The 17,458-nt window shown below is 51.0% G+C and overlaps 3 protein-coding genes across 3 annotated transcripts; 1 reads left to right on the top strand and 2 right to left on the bottom strand.

Moving 5' to 3' along the window:
- Positions 1–229: 229 nt before the first annotated feature.
- Positions 230–2,179, bottom strand: PV06_05556 (uncharacterized protein; the record flags this gene model as incomplete). The annotated part of the gene is made up of 5 exons (XM_016406574.1): positions 230–1,176; positions 1,239–1,404; positions 1,463–1,627; positions 1,695–1,891; positions 1,969–2,179. The coding sequence occupies 5 exons, from the start codon at positions 2,177–2,179 to the stop codon at positions 230–232; spliced, it is 1,686 nt and encodes a 561-aa protein (XP_016262178.1).
- Positions 2,180–10,344: 8,165 nt separating this feature from the next.
- On the bottom strand, positions 10,345–12,937 carry PV06_05555 (uncharacterized protein; the record flags this gene model as incomplete). Its single annotated transcript, XM_016406573.1, has 7 exons — positions 10,345–10,682; positions 10,833–11,021; positions 11,086–11,540; positions 11,588–11,749; positions 11,802–11,994; positions 12,047–12,520; positions 12,616–12,937. 7 exons carry the CDS (start codon positions 12,935–12,937, stop codon positions 10,456–10,458), a joined length of 2,022 nt encoding a protein of 673 aa, XP_016262177.1. The 3' UTR covers positions 10,345–10,455.
- Positions 12,938–15,712: 2,775 nt separating this feature from the next.
- On the top strand, positions 15,713–16,669 carry PV06_05554 (uncharacterized protein; the record flags this gene model as incomplete). Its single annotated transcript, XM_016406572.1, has 2 exons — positions 15,713–15,814; positions 15,900–16,669. The coding sequence occupies exons 1-2, from the start codon at positions 15,772–15,774 to the stop codon at positions 16,667–16,669; spliced, it is 813 nt and encodes a 270-aa protein (XP_016262176.1). The 5' UTR covers positions 15,713–15,771.
- Between the last annotated feature and the right edge of the window lie 789 nt (positions 16,670–17,458).

Here is a 17,458-nt window from a genome sequence, read left to right as displayed (position 1 = left end):
GCCAGGGACTTGGTGATAACGCTATCATCGGCCCTGTTCGGAATACTGATTCATTGATATCTAGGTGCATCTCGCCTCATATCATGTAGCTCTTGAATGCTTCTTCTGTCTTCTATCGAGTCTTCGTACCCGTATACTCCTTTCGAGTTGAACAAATACCTGTATGCACCTTCCGGGGAACGCCCTGCAATGACACCAAACCCATCAATACATAGACCACAATCACATCTCAAGATGGAACTGCAGGAAAGTCGATCTGATCCCTGTTCAGGTAATTCACATTGACCTTCTTGTCCCTCTCGTTGACCGTCCAACCGTTTCCAATCCACGTAGCCGGGTTCTCGCTCTCATACTCGTAAACAAAGTCCTCCCACCGAGGATGCGCGAGCGCCCTCATGGAATGCAGTGAAGATCCCGGCCAGAGCGCACTGACTCGGCCATCTGAGGTACCGCCCTTATACCAACTCCGGCAGTCCATGGAGAAGACCGTGGTCGAAAAATATTCATCGCAGTACTTGACAAAGGTCTCGACAGCATCTGGCCGGGGCGCCATGCTTCGGATGTTGTCTCTCTGCATCTTGGCCAGACAAAAAGTGACATAGTCAATGACCTTCTCGATCAGAAGCAGGAGATTCCCCGTTCCCAGTGCTGAATTCGGCCCCAGTGAGATAAAGTAGTTAGGGAATCCATCCGTGGCCAACGACAGGTATGTTGAAGGAATGTCCTTCCACTTCTCAGCCATAGTGACACCTCGTTGACCGATAATGGGGAATCGAGGGCTGAATGTGGTATCGAAGCCCGTCGCGCAAATGATGGCGTCCACAGGATGATGCTGGCCATCAGTCGTGATAATTCCAGTCGCATCGACCTTTTCAATCCCCGTCGTGATCACATCAACCTTGGGATCAGTCAAGGCCTCGAGGTAGCCAGGCCCTGGCGTCAATCGTCGACACACCGGAGGGAACGAAGGCATCAGAGTGTCCACCAGGGAAGGCTTGCCTTCCAGACGCCGTTTCATATTTTCGGTAAACACCTCAACAGCCCCAAGTTGCTCGGGAGTTCCTTTCATCGTCACGGCATGCACAGTCTGGAGTTCGAGTTCGATATCCTTTCGGAACTTTTCGTAGAAATCAGGATCGGTCTGGAATCGTTTGATATCTTCTTCCGAGAAAGAGACTGATCACCACCAACATCAGTATGTGAAGAGCCAAGTGGCATTCACGGCGGTCTAAACTTACAATTGTCAAGGCCTTTCCCCATCAAATCGACCTTCTCTCGTGCAAAGGTCGGCGATAGCCACGTTCGGCCTCGAATATAATGGTCCACATGGTTGGACTTGGCCAGCACCGCTGGCACGATCTGGATGCCACTGGAACCATTGCCGATGACTGCCAGCCGTTTGTTCTGCATCCGCCAACATCAGCATCCAGAAGATAGACACACTCTTAGACAGCGAACTCACCGTCCAGTCGAAAGATTCATCCCAACTTGCACTGTGCAACAAACTCCCTTTGAAGTCTTGAAGACCTGGGATCTGAGGCCACTTCCAGTCGTTCAACGCACCGGTGGCCGACAACAGCACATCACAAGAGTCATCTATGATGCTACCGTCTTGAGTGTTCTTGACCTGGAGGCTGCAGTGTCAGCGATCACACGGTCACTGGGACACGAAAAACAACAAGTCAAGAACTTACCTGTACTTGCCACTTTCCTTGCGATTCATCCCATTGGGCCTTGACAATCTGATGGTTGAGCTTGATGTGTCGCATACAGTCATACTTGGCGACGACTTTCTTCCAATACCGATGGATTTCTTGCGACGTGGCATAAAACTGCGACCATTCGTGATTAGGCTCGAATGTCGCCTGGTACGTATGTGCGGGAATGTCACCTAGCCAAAGGAAAATCATGTCAGCATGCGTAGGCTTCTCGAAGAGTGGTGTGGGTGCTTCGGTTCGGTTCACATACAAGCACATCCCGGGTATCGATTTTCAAACCAAGTGCCGCCGACATCAGAGTTCTTCTCATATACTTGGAGCGACAGGTTCGAGATTCTCTGAGGCAATCGGATCGATGCCAGGATGCCGGAGATACCAGCTCCAACCACGATCACACGAAGAGGTCGGTAATCATCAATGCATCGTGGATCCATCCAGTGTTGTGGTGCTGCTTCACCCATGATGAGGTTTTTGAATCTAGATTGGGGTGTGTTGGAATGTCTTGGGCCTTTCCCTTCTTTTGATTTCTATCCAAAAAAGTTTCAGGTGGAAAGACTGAAGCTCGGGCAAGACATGGGGCCCTCAGAGTCTTATAGTATGTGCGCGTCCCATCCCGAATCCACCATCCGAAGGGACATGGAATCCATCACCTGAGAAAAAGTTCCCACAGTTCAAAGACAATACAGAGGCCCCGGGCACATTCGATTCCGCACAATCCAATGGGGAACGACGGTTACAGATCGCCTGGGGTCTGGGGGATGTGGGATAAACCCGGTGGTTCAAGGTCAGTTCACGAGCCGGAATACCCCATTTTATGCTTGGGAACGCGCATCAATTGGTCCGGCACCGAGTCTGGAAGCCCACCCGGCTTCACCACCTTTGTTGCATCGCTGTCGCCGTCTGTGGAGGGTGGAAGGGTGGGCGGTCCAGGTCCTGGGACGCCCATCGGGGTAACCCCCAGTTACTAACACCCGAAGTGCTAGCTAGGATCTCGACAATTTGCTCTCGTGTTGGTAAAGAGGCCACTCACATACGGAGGACAGAAAGATGATTTAGGACTTGCCGTATCTCGGTCAACCAATCAATTCTTCCTGTTTGGTGAGGCGAATGTCAAATATTTACTCGCAAAACCAGTCATCAACAAAAGAGGGACTGTCTGCGGGATACCCTGTGGAACCAAATGTGCGGTTACCATATGTCAACTACCCACTGTCGCTGTACTGTTGCAGAATATTTGTCGTTGATGTTCCAGCGGTCGACGTAATCAGCTACTAACCACGATTGATTTTCCGTGGTCAAAGTAACTAGCCGAAAGGCCTGGACCTAAAATTGCTTATAACCAGTCGATGGCAATGCATTTTTCCACTCAATTACATACATACAAGTGCAAACAGAAACCGTCCATCCACGCTTCAGATACCATACTTCATACTGCTAATTCCAGAGAAATTCGAGAGATCCCTCCCCCTCTCTCTCTTTTCAAAATCCGGCGGGCAATTCCTTCCTTTCCCCGATCTCCTTTCTCATTTTCAAATCTCTAATCTCCTTGGCCGACAACCCTTCCTGGCCATCCGCGGTCGCCTTGCCGAGTATGTACTCGCTCCACCCATCCGGGTCGAAATCCGTGCCCATCGGGTTCGCGTCGTACTTTTCCCCGGCCATGAAATCGTTCGCCTCGTCCGGGTCGTCGAAATTGTCCACCTGCAGCTCGATCTTGTTCCCGTCGAGGTCGCGGTAGTACATGCTCGTCGTGGGGCCGTGGTTGACGCACCACAGCGGCAGGATCGGGGTGTCGCAGTTCTTCAGGTACACGTACTGGTGAGAGAGTGCGGTGAGCGTCGGGTACGTGAAGGCGATGTGGTCCAGGCCGGCGTGCGTGACGTCCTTTGGTTTGGGGACCGCGTCGGGCGAGCAGATGATGGCGATGCGGTGGTGTTCGTCGTCGTACGCCAAAAAGGCCAGCACGGGGTCCTCGTGCACGACGTGCGCGTTGAGCAGGTTGCAGTAGAACTGGATCATGGGTTTGTAGTTGGCCGGCGTGGTTCGAAAGACGACGTGCGCGAGGATCCTGGGTGTCTGGCGGACGATGGGTTTACCGTTCTTCGCAGTAGCAGTCTTTGCCCCTGGTGCTGTGGGTCTGACTGAGCCGTTGTTGTTGTTGTGAGTAGCTGATGGTGCCATGTTTTTGCTTTTGGTTTTCCGTTCTTTATTATGGTCCAAGACTTTTCAGCACTGTGATGTGATTTGATGTGATATAATGGCCAGGTTACTTGATTCGAGTTCTCCTAGAGACGTGACTGTCAATTCGAAAACCTACTGATCTGAATGAGGTTAAATGTATATCAAAATACTCACTGACTTTCGTCTCATATATAGGCTGCGGCGGTGTCTGTCATCATTGTCAACAGGGGGGAGGAGGTGTCGTCCGCATGATTTGCAACAGAAACCCCAGATCTCCGGAGGGAAACCCACTTTACGAGGCAAAGTATGGATGGAGCAGTGGTGGCAACGAACTCGAAAACACCACAACTTCACCGAACTCCGGGGGGTTTAGACAACACCGCAACTTCACCCGGAGAACTCTTGAGCACGTGCTTTTCTTTTCGTTTTTGTCTTTTTCGGCGTCAATACACTCTTTGAAGACCCCTCTCCTTGTTCGTGAAGAGGTTCTTCGCCGACGGTCACTTTTTCACTTTGGGACACCCATCTTCCACCTCCATCAATTCCTGTGGTGACTGGTCTCGCCCTCGTGTCCAATCTGCAACGGGAGTTTTTTAACTTCCGACATACCAGTCGGCCTTACGGACCCAGACACAACATGTCAGAGAGTAGTACCTCGAATCGGACATGACGGCCTAGCTTTGATGAACAAGCTATTCAAAGGGTATGTCAAGATCGTGAGTGACCTTGACGGATCCCAAGTCAAGACTGGCGGGGCCTTGCTCGAGACAATAAATGATCTTAAAGCTTTCCCACGGTAGAGTGTCACTTTCTACGATGACAGTATTGTGTCCAAATTCATTACCCTCCTCAATGATCAGGTCTGAATCATTGCAGAAGCTGCCCTTTTCCCCCACCTTTCTCGGCCTTGAACGCCTTGAGTATCAATGACACCATACTCTTTCGTTCTTAATACAATGCAGCCGATCGCTCATTCTTCATTTCTTCGTCTCAACAACGAGCCCTCGGCCAAAAAAAAGCAAAAGACTAAGTTGCTGATTGACTACCTTGCCGCACTGTCGTCTTTATAGTATGGCCTTGGTACGTTGTCGTAATATGGTACGACGATCCAATCTTTATCATTCGTCTTCCCGACCATTCCCCTGGTCGCCATGGTGACGGGAGTCTTTGAGATGATGGCGTTCAGCAACCCCGGTCCTTTTGTCGTCGACGACGTGAGTTTCTTGATCGCGGCTCGGGCTTCTTCGACACTCTCTTGCACGATGATTCCTTTACAACCGAACCCCTGCGCGACGAGGTCGAAACGACAGTTCGGAGACAAGGTACTGGCAACCCGGGCAGGGTCCTCGTCCTCGTAGATCAAGTCCTGACCGTGGACACTCATGCCCCAGAAATAATTGTTGGCCACGACCGTCAAAACGTTGAGTCCGTGACGTGCGAACGTGTCGAGTTCCTGGATGTGGAACCCGGCCGAGCCATCCCCTTGAACGTTGACGATCAAGCGATCTGGACATGCCAGCGCCGCCCCGATACTGTACCCCCAGCCGTTGCCCAGGAACCCCAGATATCCCGTCGCCACCATGGCACCGGCTGGGCGAGCCCGTTCGAGTAGTTCCATCGCCCAGACTCCTATCTCACCCCCGTCGATGATGACGATTGACCCTTCCGGCAACGACTCGTAGATGCCCTTCACCATCAAGAAAGGATGTAGGCGCCCGTCGGGGCAACGCTCGGCGTCGTCTTCGTGAGGGGACTTCATCGTTTTGAGGGATTGAAGGTCTTGGATCCATGCATTTTGGGGTTGGATCGAATTCTTGTTGTTGACGCTGACTTTTTCCAGCAAGGCCTTGATGAAATTGGTCGCATCTGAAACGATGCCCAGATCGATTGCGCTGGATCTCCCGATTTCTCCGGCATCGAGGTCCACCTGCACCACTTTCGTGGCCGAGTCGTTAGAAATTATGGCACCGGATCTCCCTCCCAATAAAAATCCCGTTCTCGCGCCCAGGAGCAGCACAAAGTCCGGTTGTTTCTTCTGAAGAAACGGCAGACGGGCCAGGAGAGCCGCGTAGCCTCCTCGGTAAGGGGATTCGAAGGGCAGGGCTGGAATGTACTTTTGTGAATAGTACACTGGGGTCCCCGTCGCCTCAGCCATGTCCAGGAGGAGACTAGACTTTGAATCTCTGGACGTGGCTCGGGCAGCTCCAGTGCCGACGATGATTACTGGTCGCTGGGCCGATTTCCAGATGTCGATGAGTTCGTCGAGTGCGGCCGGATTAGGGTACGGCGCCACGGCGGGACTGCAGGTAAGAGAGCCACACTCAATAGCATTCATCCGGGGCGGATGAAACAAAATGTCGATGGGGAAATCGACCACGACAGGTCCTGGAATACCTCCGATGGCAGTTCTGTATGCATGACTGACGATTCGTGGTATTTCTTCGACGTCTAAAATGTTGCCAAAAGGGGGTTCGACTTAGCTCTCATTCTCTGCTCCAGCAACAGAAACCAGGAAAATAAAAAGGGGCTTTATCTTCGATGCACAACAATACAGATTATGTTTCCTAATATCATCGATGGAGAAGGGGTCCTGACACAGAAAGGGAGAAGGAACGCGGAACGAAAAGCGGAAGGGAACAATACGCGGCATTGTACGTACTCGTCACTCGATGAGCAAACTTGCTGACCGGCTTCGCCAAAACAACCTGATCGTGAAACCCCTGAAGACAGTTCGTCTCGGCGTCTCGGAGAGGAGGCGAAGATGTGACGACGAAAATGGGTGAACGGTCAGCGTAAGCCGTTGCCAGACCTGGAAGGGCATTGCCAAATCTGTGAAACCACAAAGATGAATCATCTTAGTACTGACTTTCCTGACCAGCCAAAAAAAAAAGGAAAAAGCAGACAGAGTCAATCTTACCCGCTGTTTGCCGTCACGAAACAAAACCCAACTTTACCAGAGAGTTTGGCGTAGCTTTCGGCCGCTTGAACGGCGGTGGTTTCGTGCCTCGTGTCGATGATCTTGATGTCGACAAGAGAGCAACCGATGAGAAAGGCGTCGAGATGACCTCCATGTAAGCCGAAGCATACGTCGACGCCCAGTTGTTTCAACGACTGAGCGAGTAGATCGCCTCCCAATAGCTCCCTTTTTGGGGGCTGCTGCCAATCCATTCGACGACGGTTCTCGGACATGACGGACGATTTTCGAGGTTCTCACTCTCTCTGTCTCTCCTTTTGTTTATTGAAGCTCTAGGTTGGCGAGCTTTATGTTCGTGTTTTATACGAGACGTCTCGCCATGGTTGAATGGGCGTGGCGCAACTGACTCGTATTTTATGACTTGGTCATGTACCTCGGATGCCGATGGTCGTAGAGGGGGGTAATAAAATCATGACCAGATCTTGGCTGCCTACTAATTCTATAAACCCACTCCATGGCCAAAGACCCTTTAGTACCCATCCAACTCTATATCGATCGATAATACCCTCGGTACTCATTGTACTGACTTATTATCTCGTAGGTGGATTTTTCCCATTCAACCAAGGGAATACCTCCTCAACAGATAAGAGAACAATCAGTATGAGTGAATCTCTTCAGGTCACTTTCCGACGTAGATTCACAAAGTCCAAGAAATCAAAGATTGTCCGCCTGTAATATCGCTGCAAAGTCGTCGAGTTCCAACCCACAACACCGTACTGGGGGCGAAAAGATCCGAACTCCCAGTTATCCAGGAAGGACCATCCGAGAGCACCGACGAACGGAACGCCATCTTCATTGGTGGCCCTGAGCATCTCGTTCAACATGGACTGATACCAGACCGAACCCATAATGTCGGATTGCTGCTGAGCCTTTGACATTGCCGAGGATTCGAAAGGTGCCCAGCCGAATTCGGGGACGATGATGCCACCTGGAGATTGCCAGCGGGACCACACATAGCGAAAGAAAGGGCGGAGTTCTGTCACCCCCATCTATTGTTTACCAAGCAAGAAAACACATATAGAGTTAGTTACTATTTCCCCCTTATCGTGTATGGGTGAAGGCCACGGAGTGTGTGTGAAAGACAGTAGAGACCTACCATTCGCCCGACATTGCTGGTTACTCCGACATCCCAGTGATTCCGAGCAGTAAGGCCGGTCACGCATTTGGGAGAGATTGGCGAGGAGGAGTTCTTGATGCAAGCATCAAACCCTCCTGGAGGCGGGGTCACGTATTCAGCCGAGTAAAAGTTGAGAGAGAAGAGGTCACAGGTGCCATTGACGTACCCGAGCTCCTCGTCAGTGTAGGTGGGCGCACGATCCCCCAACGCAGCAAACAAGGACTCGGGAACTTGCTCGCCCAAGAAGAGCGGATTTGCAAACTGAGCAATGGTAAAGTCGAGTTCTCGCTCTGCAGCCTCGACGTGTGAAGCATTGCGTGGATCGAGGGGTAGTGTGAAGCCTTTCTGCAGACTCAGCTTCATGGTCCACTTGCCCGTGCCTTTCAAGACCTCGCGATACCAGTGGACTACGTGCGCATGTGCCATGACAACATTGTAGCTCGACTTCCAGTTGTTGAAGGCGATCGCATCGGTTGTAGGCTGGTTAATTGACACCCAGTGGCCCACTCGGTCAGCGTAGTGTGACAGGACGATTTTCGCGTAGTTGACAAAGCCTTCCACAAACTCTGGATGATCCCAACCGCTAAAAGAAGAGACTCAGTTCTCATCAGCTTCACGATAGATCGGACGAATTCGAGGGAACGGGAGAAGCAAGGATGGGGGAGTAGATTGCTGCAAGTTTCTGGGTGATAAACTCACTTGAACGAAGTGTTGGTATAGTAGTACAAGGGCGTATCATAATGGGTCAGGGTCACCATCGGGGAAATGCCATACTCGAGCAGGGTGTTGATTAGATCGTCGTAATGGTCGATGCCTTCCTGATTGACTGGAGAGCCCGGCATGCCGAACGGAAGGATCCTAGTCCAGGAAATGCTAAATGTATAGCTTTGTACGCCGGCGGCCGCCATTCTTGCGATGTCCTGCTTGTACAGATAGTAGCCCAAGTATGCAATACTCGACCCGTTGAACAGCTTCTCCGTTATGGAGGGACCACGTCCTTCATTCATGCTGGCACCCTCTCCCTGCACGGCGGACGAACCAAAGCCGAAGATAAAATCCTGGGAGAATGTATGGTTGTGGTCATGGCCTATGGTGAAAGGCAGCTGGGGTGGCTTGATCAATTCGCTGCTTGGGATAGGCGTTGCAGCTGGAGTGGTCGTGAAGGGCGGAGGCGTGACACTGCTATTGAGGCCCGTCCACAAGGCAGACCAAGCATAATTGCCATACTTTGCGGTCGAATCCGTCGGGGTTGCTATGCTTAGCCAAGTTGTCGTGGTCTGGTTGGGGACAAGGCTGGACACTGCCACGAAAGGACGTGCGTAAGTGGTTGGCGGCGGTTTTGGTACTGGTGTAGCGTAAGATGGAAAGGAATACGATGGCCAAGTGAATGCTGCAGATACACCAGTCGCAATGTATATAAAGGCGAGTAATGCAAGAGGCTGGCCTGCCATCTTGTCGATCTGCTTGAGGAACTTCTTCGGCAGGGTGATGGCTTCGACCCTCGATGCCGCTGTAATTTATATGCATGGTCACTGACACGACACGACTTATCGAGTGGACTCAAAAAAGTATAACTCAGCTTTTGGGCCTCGAAATCCGACTTGAAATTCACACGTGTGTTACCCAGCATAATATCTCTGGATAGCTGCATCTTTTCGCATTTTTTCGGTATTCCTCAAAGGGAGTCGAAGAATGGATACCATTAATCAACTCCAACTCGACGAATGGCGGAAGAGTACTGCAAAAACGTGGACAAGATATAACGTGGGTTGATTGTCGCTGACCACGATACTTCCAATCGGATGATAGCGCCTAGAAAAACGAAGTCTTACCAATAGCTCCATATTGCGTACATCGGGCTCCATGGCCTGATCGACCCAAGGGAACCGGGGTATTTTCCTCGAAATTTTTCCGTATCATCAAACCTGTTCCCACAATAGAGTACAATACCCGTATTCAAGGGGGAGGATTTGTTCCCACGTGCACATACAACCCACATAATACGCAGGCAGTTCAAGTATGCAGTGGGCTGTAGAGATGTATCGGTGCCGATGTCGCTGGATTTCCCACGAGGCTCAGCTATGTGCACTGAAGTGGTTCGCTGAACAAGAAAAAGTTCTCGAGCAGAGAATGAGTCAGTCTTTGAATTTGGCTCCGGCCTCAGTGGATTGGGGAGGAAGGAGGAGGATGGCAGCTGAAGGTGCTCTGGTCGCCGTTGTGGTTGCTATGGCACTAGCAATCTCTGCCGAAGTGGCGATAGAAGCTGACGCAGTGGTCGACAACGTTGAAGCTGTCCGGGTGATAGTACTTGGTCAATTTCTAGGGGCGTCCAATTCGAAATAATTTGATGGTTGCTCATATTAAATGCCTCAATGGGTATCACTATTCATTGCACAGTCGTGCATGGCCTTCATACACACCCGACTTGATAAAGCAACAAGCATGTCAAGTGAAGAGTCTCAACACTATATCAAACCATTTTCAATCCCATCGAGACCAAAGAAATCCATCTGGTCCTGGCTGAAAAATTGAGCAAGATTAATATCTGCTAATTCGTAATTACCAAAGTCAGTTTGAGCTGCTGGATATGTGGGCATGCTAGTCGGTGGGAGCATTACTCCCGAGTTTGGTGGTGCTTGAGGCTGTGCTGCCAGGTTGCTGTCTGCTCTTCCAATGCTTGTACCTCCAGCAGCTAGATGTCTCCGTCAGTATGTTATGAAGAATTCGGCATCCACACTGAGGGGATGCGCATCCAATGCACATAAGTGCAGCCCGGAGAGCTTGACTAAAGTCGTAGAGATAAAGCTTGAATATAGTGGGTGTAGTTTCAGAGATGACTCACTGTTCCGTAACGTAGACAGCAAAAGCTGAACATAGTCTGCACAAGCATGGCCCATTTTATTCCCGGGACTGAGGTTGTCGAGGACTTCTACGGCCCTTTCCAGGACGAATAAATTCTGATGTAGAGGCAACGGCAGAAGATCTGGCCTGAGCAACAGAACGGCGAACGCAGAAAGGGCTGCGTGAAATACTAAGAGATGTAAAGAGTTAGCGAACGGCATTCCGAAGTAATGACGGCTATGGGTTATATTCACCTTGGTAAAGTGAGAGCCAGGGAGACCCCCCAGAGCTGCTCCCCGATTTTTGTAGGTCTTGAAGTATCGAAACCACCATACATGCACAATGAAGACTTTTCCGAACGCATATTGGAACAATTTTTGGGAATAGAGCGTGCTCTTCTTCCTCCGCAGTGGTCTGCACTTGTGAGGCCATGAAGACAACTGGGCGATAAAGTAAGAGTTGGGCGTTCAAAAAGTCCAACTTCAGCATAAATTTGAGGACCTCAACAGCACGGGATTCTGCATTGTCATCCACACTGCTTGTAGAGTGCCACCGCACCGACGGGTGTACCTGAGCCCACCATGCTTCAAGTCGACCAACCAACGATATTACCTTTGGGAGTGAACCTTGGGAATTTTCGAGTTTGGCGAAGCCCAGATTGTCCCCATAAAGAGTGGCAACTATATCGACAACTATGTCGCTTAATTCTCTACACAGACATCAGTTATGTGACGGTACATGGACGTTGCCACTGACATGGACTCTCTGAGGAACAGAACCCCGAGCTTGTCCACGCGGCTTGCTCTTGGCTCAAAATCGATCAAAGAAGTAGTGGCTGTTAGGAAAGGAGACGGTCGGCGAAGGAGTGTGAAGGACTTGGGAATAGACCATGGCCTTCCGAAAGATAATCCGAGGGTTCTCGTGCTGTCAGTTCCATGTTCGTATCCCAACACGTTCTCGCGTCGCTCACCTATCCAGATCAATACAGCCGTACCACACACGGATCCTTTCCTCCTTTTCGATCGCCGATAAGTCTTTGGTAGCCAGATCTGAGTGAAGTCCAAGAGAAATGGCGGCCCTAACAGCTAATCCGTGTATGAACCATGTGCGCGTCGAGTCTTGAGTCGATTGCAGATACCAGGCCATTAACAACAGACATTGTACTAATTTATAGTCAGCAAAGATCCGCGAGAGTGACAACCAGCACTAGCATACCCATCTCAAGGCTTGTGGCACAGAAGATGTAGTCATTGCACAATTTGGCGGCTCTTCTGTAGTAGACTGTATCGTCGAGTCCCGTTTTCGATTCCGAATCAGATGAAGGCGCCGATTGTTTCGCTGAGATTGCGAGCACCATATTGAGCAACGCTAGCCACGTCCTCCGAGCTGATTTGAACCCAGAGTTCTTCAACTCAACATAGACGGCTCGGAAAGCGGCCTCATGAACATATGGAAAAAATAGAGTTGTATGGCTGAAGTAATCATTTATGAGCGATTCCAGGTGTGGCTGTGACGGTAATATGAACTCATTGGTGTTTTTGATCTGGTCAGCTTGCAAACGTCTGCTCCGGGCTGAGGAATGAGAAACTGTTATTGTGCCATGTTTGATGCAGTCACTGATGGACGGGACCGTGATATTCCTGGTCAAGCCTTGTATCTGGCGCAAGAAGGCGGTGTTAGAAGACGGGCCTGTAATGAATCAGTAGGGCAAATGGTCAGATGAGGTGTCAGTAGCCCACCAAAAAAAGATGCCTGGTCTCCTTCGGACACAGTTATAGCCATACCATCGATTGCATTGTGCTCTTCTGGTCCATTGGAGATTTGTGCGATAGCCTGAGAGTCCCCATGTGTATGAGACTGAACATGTGGCGTTGTTGAATGGACAGTGCCGGCTTGTGACTCGGAACGTGCTGCGGTAGGATTTGAACTTGGTGTAAGGACATCGTCCTGAAACGATGAAGGTGCTCCGCCTCCACCTCGTATCAGACCTTCAATGGCCTTCAGCCTTTGCTGCAGGTCGGAAACAACACTAGATGGAAGGGGGCGCCAGTCAAAATTGCTGCGCAGGAAGGTATCACGGTCGAGACTGATTGTAGCAGACCCCATATGTACGGAGACGGGGGCGGACAAAAACAACTAGTACTTACTCAGATGGCAAAACGACAATATCTCCCTGTACTGTCCCCTGATACTGACAACTAACTCCTAGCTGAACACAGAGAGAGCACGGTTGATCTCCTGAGCACTACACAAGTGTTAGCGAAGTTGAAATGATTTCCTGGTAGTCAGTCCTACTCTCGACTTTCTAGCTCGACATAAATTACAGGCAACGGTAATTCTCCGGCGTTTCCTACTACTCCCTTCATTTGTGCCTATGGCTTCCGGTGAGGCTGACGGCATCGCGGATGTCTCCTGGCCAGGACGCGGCTCAAGATCCAAAGTCAGGACTTGTAAGAAGACGGGAGGAATTCATTGCAACGGGGAAACCTCCCCGGCGGCTGAGGAAGCTGATTGTGGGAAGGTGCCCCGAGACACACGTGACACGAGCCTGTCAAGGCCTGTCGGCTCTCTCCCCGTTATTCCCATCCTTTAAACCCCAGCCTTGTCCAGAGCGAGCCATATCGACAGTCAGAGCGGAGTTAGGACTTGTTGGAATTGAGTATATTCTCACGAGCAGTGAAATCAACGAAGCTTCTTGCATGTCCTATCTCCGCCCTTCCCTCGACCTAATCACTCTTCAGCCTCTGGATACCACTATCAACTCCAGTTTCGGAGATATATCCCCCATAATAACCTCCGTTGAAACAAACTCATAGAAGCGATCTTACCAATGGATGACGCCTGCAGCCATGACATACATAAGAGACTTCTAAGCATGCCGATGTTGCCCCACCGGGTACAACCCCGGTAGAGTCATGTTGACAGCTCGACTATAGCTATATCAGTGTCGCAGCTGATATCACTATGTTAGACACCAGTGTACAGTACACCTAAGCGGATCTGTTAGTCGTTTGTACAGTTGACGAGCTCAAGAGCAAAACGCCCAGTTAGATCTGACCACAGCCATGGCTCCCAGCGATATACTTCAATTTTCGCAAACAAAAGACGGTCGATCCGTCCTCCCAATCATTATTGACGGCAAGAAACTTCCTCTAGACGAGTCAAGGCTCGTCGATGTCAGATCCGCCATCAAAAATGAAGTGGTTCATTCAGCACAAGGCGCCTCTGTTGAGATCGCTCGAGAGGCGGCACGGTCATCGTACCAATCATTTGTCAAATGGAAGACGACGACGTATGCTGAACGCCGTGACCTGATCCTCAAAGTGTCAGATCTCATCCAAAGCCGCGAGGAGGCATTTGTAGCTTTACAAATGCTCGAGACATCCTGTCAGGAGGAATGGGCCCGTTTCAATGTTGGTCTGACAGTCGCAGTCATCCGTGAGATGGCAACGTGCATCTCGCAACAATGTGCGGGTGAGCTGCCTGCACCACAGGGTCCGGGTGCATTCTGTCTAGTCTTCAAAGAGCCCGTCGGACCTATCCTGGCGATTGCTCCTTGGAACGCGAGCATGATCATCGCCAGTCGGGCACTGGCAGGACCTCTGGCAGCAGGATGCACAGTGGTCTTCAAGGCATCAGAAAACAGTCCTGGCGTGCACCATGCGCTGGTCCAAACCTTCAAGGATGCAGGTATCCCGGATGGATGCATAAACGTCCTCCAAGCGCGTAGAGAAGACTCGTCAGATGTCACAGAGGCCATGATCGCGGAGCCTGCAATTCGAAAGATTGCTTTCACCGGAAGTGCCGCCGTCGGAAGTATACTAGGCCAATTGGGATCAAAGTATCTGAAGCCGATCCTCATGGAACTAGGTGGCAAAGCACCGGCAATCGTGCTCAAGGATGCAGATATTGAACAAGCCGCGAGCTTGTGTGCAAAGGGCGCCTTTCTCCACCATGGTCAAATTTGCATGTCTACGGATCGGATCATTGTCGTGAAAGAAATCGCCAAAAATTTCTCAGAGGCGCTGGTTTCCTGTGTCAAGAAGCAACATTCGAACGGAGCAGGCTCTGCAGTCTCGGTCGCCGTCGCCCAGAGAGCAAGATCTCTCGTCAATAACGCCGTGGAGAATGGTGCGGCTTATCTGGTTGGCGATAATGAGTTCCGCAACGACACCAAAGCCTCGATAGTTCCGACCGTCATCACAGGCGTGAAACCTGAGCATCAAATTTTTGGGGACGAGACTTTCGGACCATCGGCGGCGCTGTATGTTGTTGAAAACGAAGATGAAGCTGTGGAGCTGGCGAACTCGTCCAAGTATGGGTTGAATGCTGCAGTGCACAGTCGAGACGTGCTTGCAGCGTTGAGGGTGGCGCGGCGAATCGAGTGCGGACAGGTCCATATCGGTACTCTCACGGAGTACGATGAGCCGAATGCACCTATCGGGGGCGTCAAGAATAGTGGCTGGGGGAGAAACAATGGCAAATACGCATTGCAAGAATTCTTGCAGACAAAGACCATTTCGATTCACGACCCATCAGCATCAGCGAGCTTTGGGCAGGAAATGGTGAAGGAAACCTCATGAGAGTTGTTATCAGTAGTCTGGAAGTCTATATCCATTCGTCTCAAGGAAGAGTAGATTAAACAATTATAAAGGACTTCAGTACAGTACCGATGAAGAATTTGACAGTGACGAAGGGCAACATAGCACCGGCTATTATAATGTAGTCACCACAACAAAGTGCGGGGAGGAAATTCGAAGCTTGAAGCATGATGAATGTTTTGGCACCGGCGACACTCGGCGCTTCGGCCGATGCACTTTCACCTGCCGGAGTGTCACGGTACTAAACAACCATCCATCACTTGTTATTTTTCTCGAGACTGATTGACCGAGTTCACGAGTATTAGAGAAAAGGCATCCGTACAGCTTTGTGCATCTCCCATGGCTTACCAAGGACGCATCGCAATCATTGCAGGAGGAATAGGTAGGTGATTACCCAAGTACCGCCTTTACAGACAGACACCTGCTGGGATGGACACCTATATGCTAACGAAGAGCCTTGCATGCAGGTGGTTTAGGGTCGACGACGGCAGTTCGTCTATGGGAGCTAGGAGCCACCGTCGCACTACTGTATGCTCCATTCGAAGCCTCGAGGGTCAACGACACGATCAAACGGGTATTCGGCACCGACGCCCCCCAAAGAGTCCACACATTCGAGGCCGACATTACTTCGGAATCATCGATCAAAGACGTCTTTGCGCAGATATCTGACTTGGACGGATTCCCATCCATCTTGATCAACGCCGCCGGTTATGTTTCGGTACAGCCGCTGGAGAAAACCTCGGCGGAGGAAGCTATGAAGAACTTTTTGCCTAACTTGCTGGGTCCGTTCATCACCAGCAACGCATTCTTTCATCTCTATCAATCCAAGGTGGCAGAGGTAGGAGAAGAAACAGGAACAGGGGCAAGGAAAGCACCGCCGCCAGGAAGGATAGTGAGTATCGCCTCACAGGCTGCCCACGTGGCTTTGGACGGTCATGGCGCGTACTGTGCCTCCAAGGCTGGCCTGTTGGGACACACTAGGTGCATGGCGAGCGAGTGGGGACCCAAGGGCATCACGGCCAACACTGTGAGTCCGACAGTGACCTGGACTCCATTGGCTGCAAAGGCGTGGGCAAACGAGGAGAAGAAACAAAAACACCTTGCGCAGATACCAACGGGAAGGTTCAGTGAACCCTCGGAGGTTGCGCACGCGATCGAGTTTCTTTGTAGGGATGAGAGTGCCATGATCAATGGTGCTGATGTGAGAATCGATGGTGGATTTACTATATCTAGGTAGTAATTACTCCGTGGGATGAATGGGATTGCATGGACACTCAACAGTACGGGTGCGAGTGCTTTGTGAACCTCGTTCGAACAAGCCGAGGCCGAGGCTTTGACAGCCTTGCCGACAACAAGGCATAGCCTGGGGAGGATCCCATAATACTGGAAATACTGGAAATACTGGAGGCCGGTCAGACTGTGCGGGGTCACGGAGTAAGGCTCACGATAACCACCAAATCAGTCTAGGATGCTCTTCGCATATCCGAGGCATTGTCACACTGCGCGGAAACGGTGTACCTATTTTATATAAGCGGCCAACCTCCTCGGCCCGTTTAAACAATGAGGACGTTGTCGTCGTCCCCGACCAAACCATCACTTTTGTGACCTCTCAAACTTCTCAGAGGACCTCCTGAATTTACTCGTCTTCGGATGCAGTTGTAGACAACAATCATGGCATCTCCAATCAGCTACGTGGATCAGGTTGCCGTTGTCACCGGTGCCGGCAACGGTCTAGGACGACAATATGCCAAATTCTTGGCCTCGCGCGGTGCTAAAGTCGTGGTCAATGACCTTGGTGGTACGTTCAACGGCAAAGATGCTGCTGGAAAAGGCGACGCCAGAGTTGCCGATGTCGTGGTCAAGGAAATCATCGACGCAGGCGGCGTGGCCGTTGCGAACTATGATCCCGTCCAGGCTGGCGAGAGGATCATCAAAACCGCCATCGACGCTTTCGGAAGAGTCGACATTCTCATCAACAATGCCGGCATCCTTCGAGACATTACGCTCCGAAACATGAAGACCGAGG

This window comes from Exophiala oligosperma, assembly GCF_000835515.1.
Source record: "Exophiala oligosperma strain CBS 72588 unplaced genomic scaffold supercont1.5, whole genome shotgun sequence".
Lineage (NCBI taxonomy): Eukaryota > Fungi > Ascomycota > Eurotiomycetes > Chaetothyriales > Herpotrichiellaceae > Exophiala > Exophiala oligosperma.
Note: the sequence above shows the minus strand (reverse complement) of the source record. Positions and strands in the feature narration are given on the sequence as shown.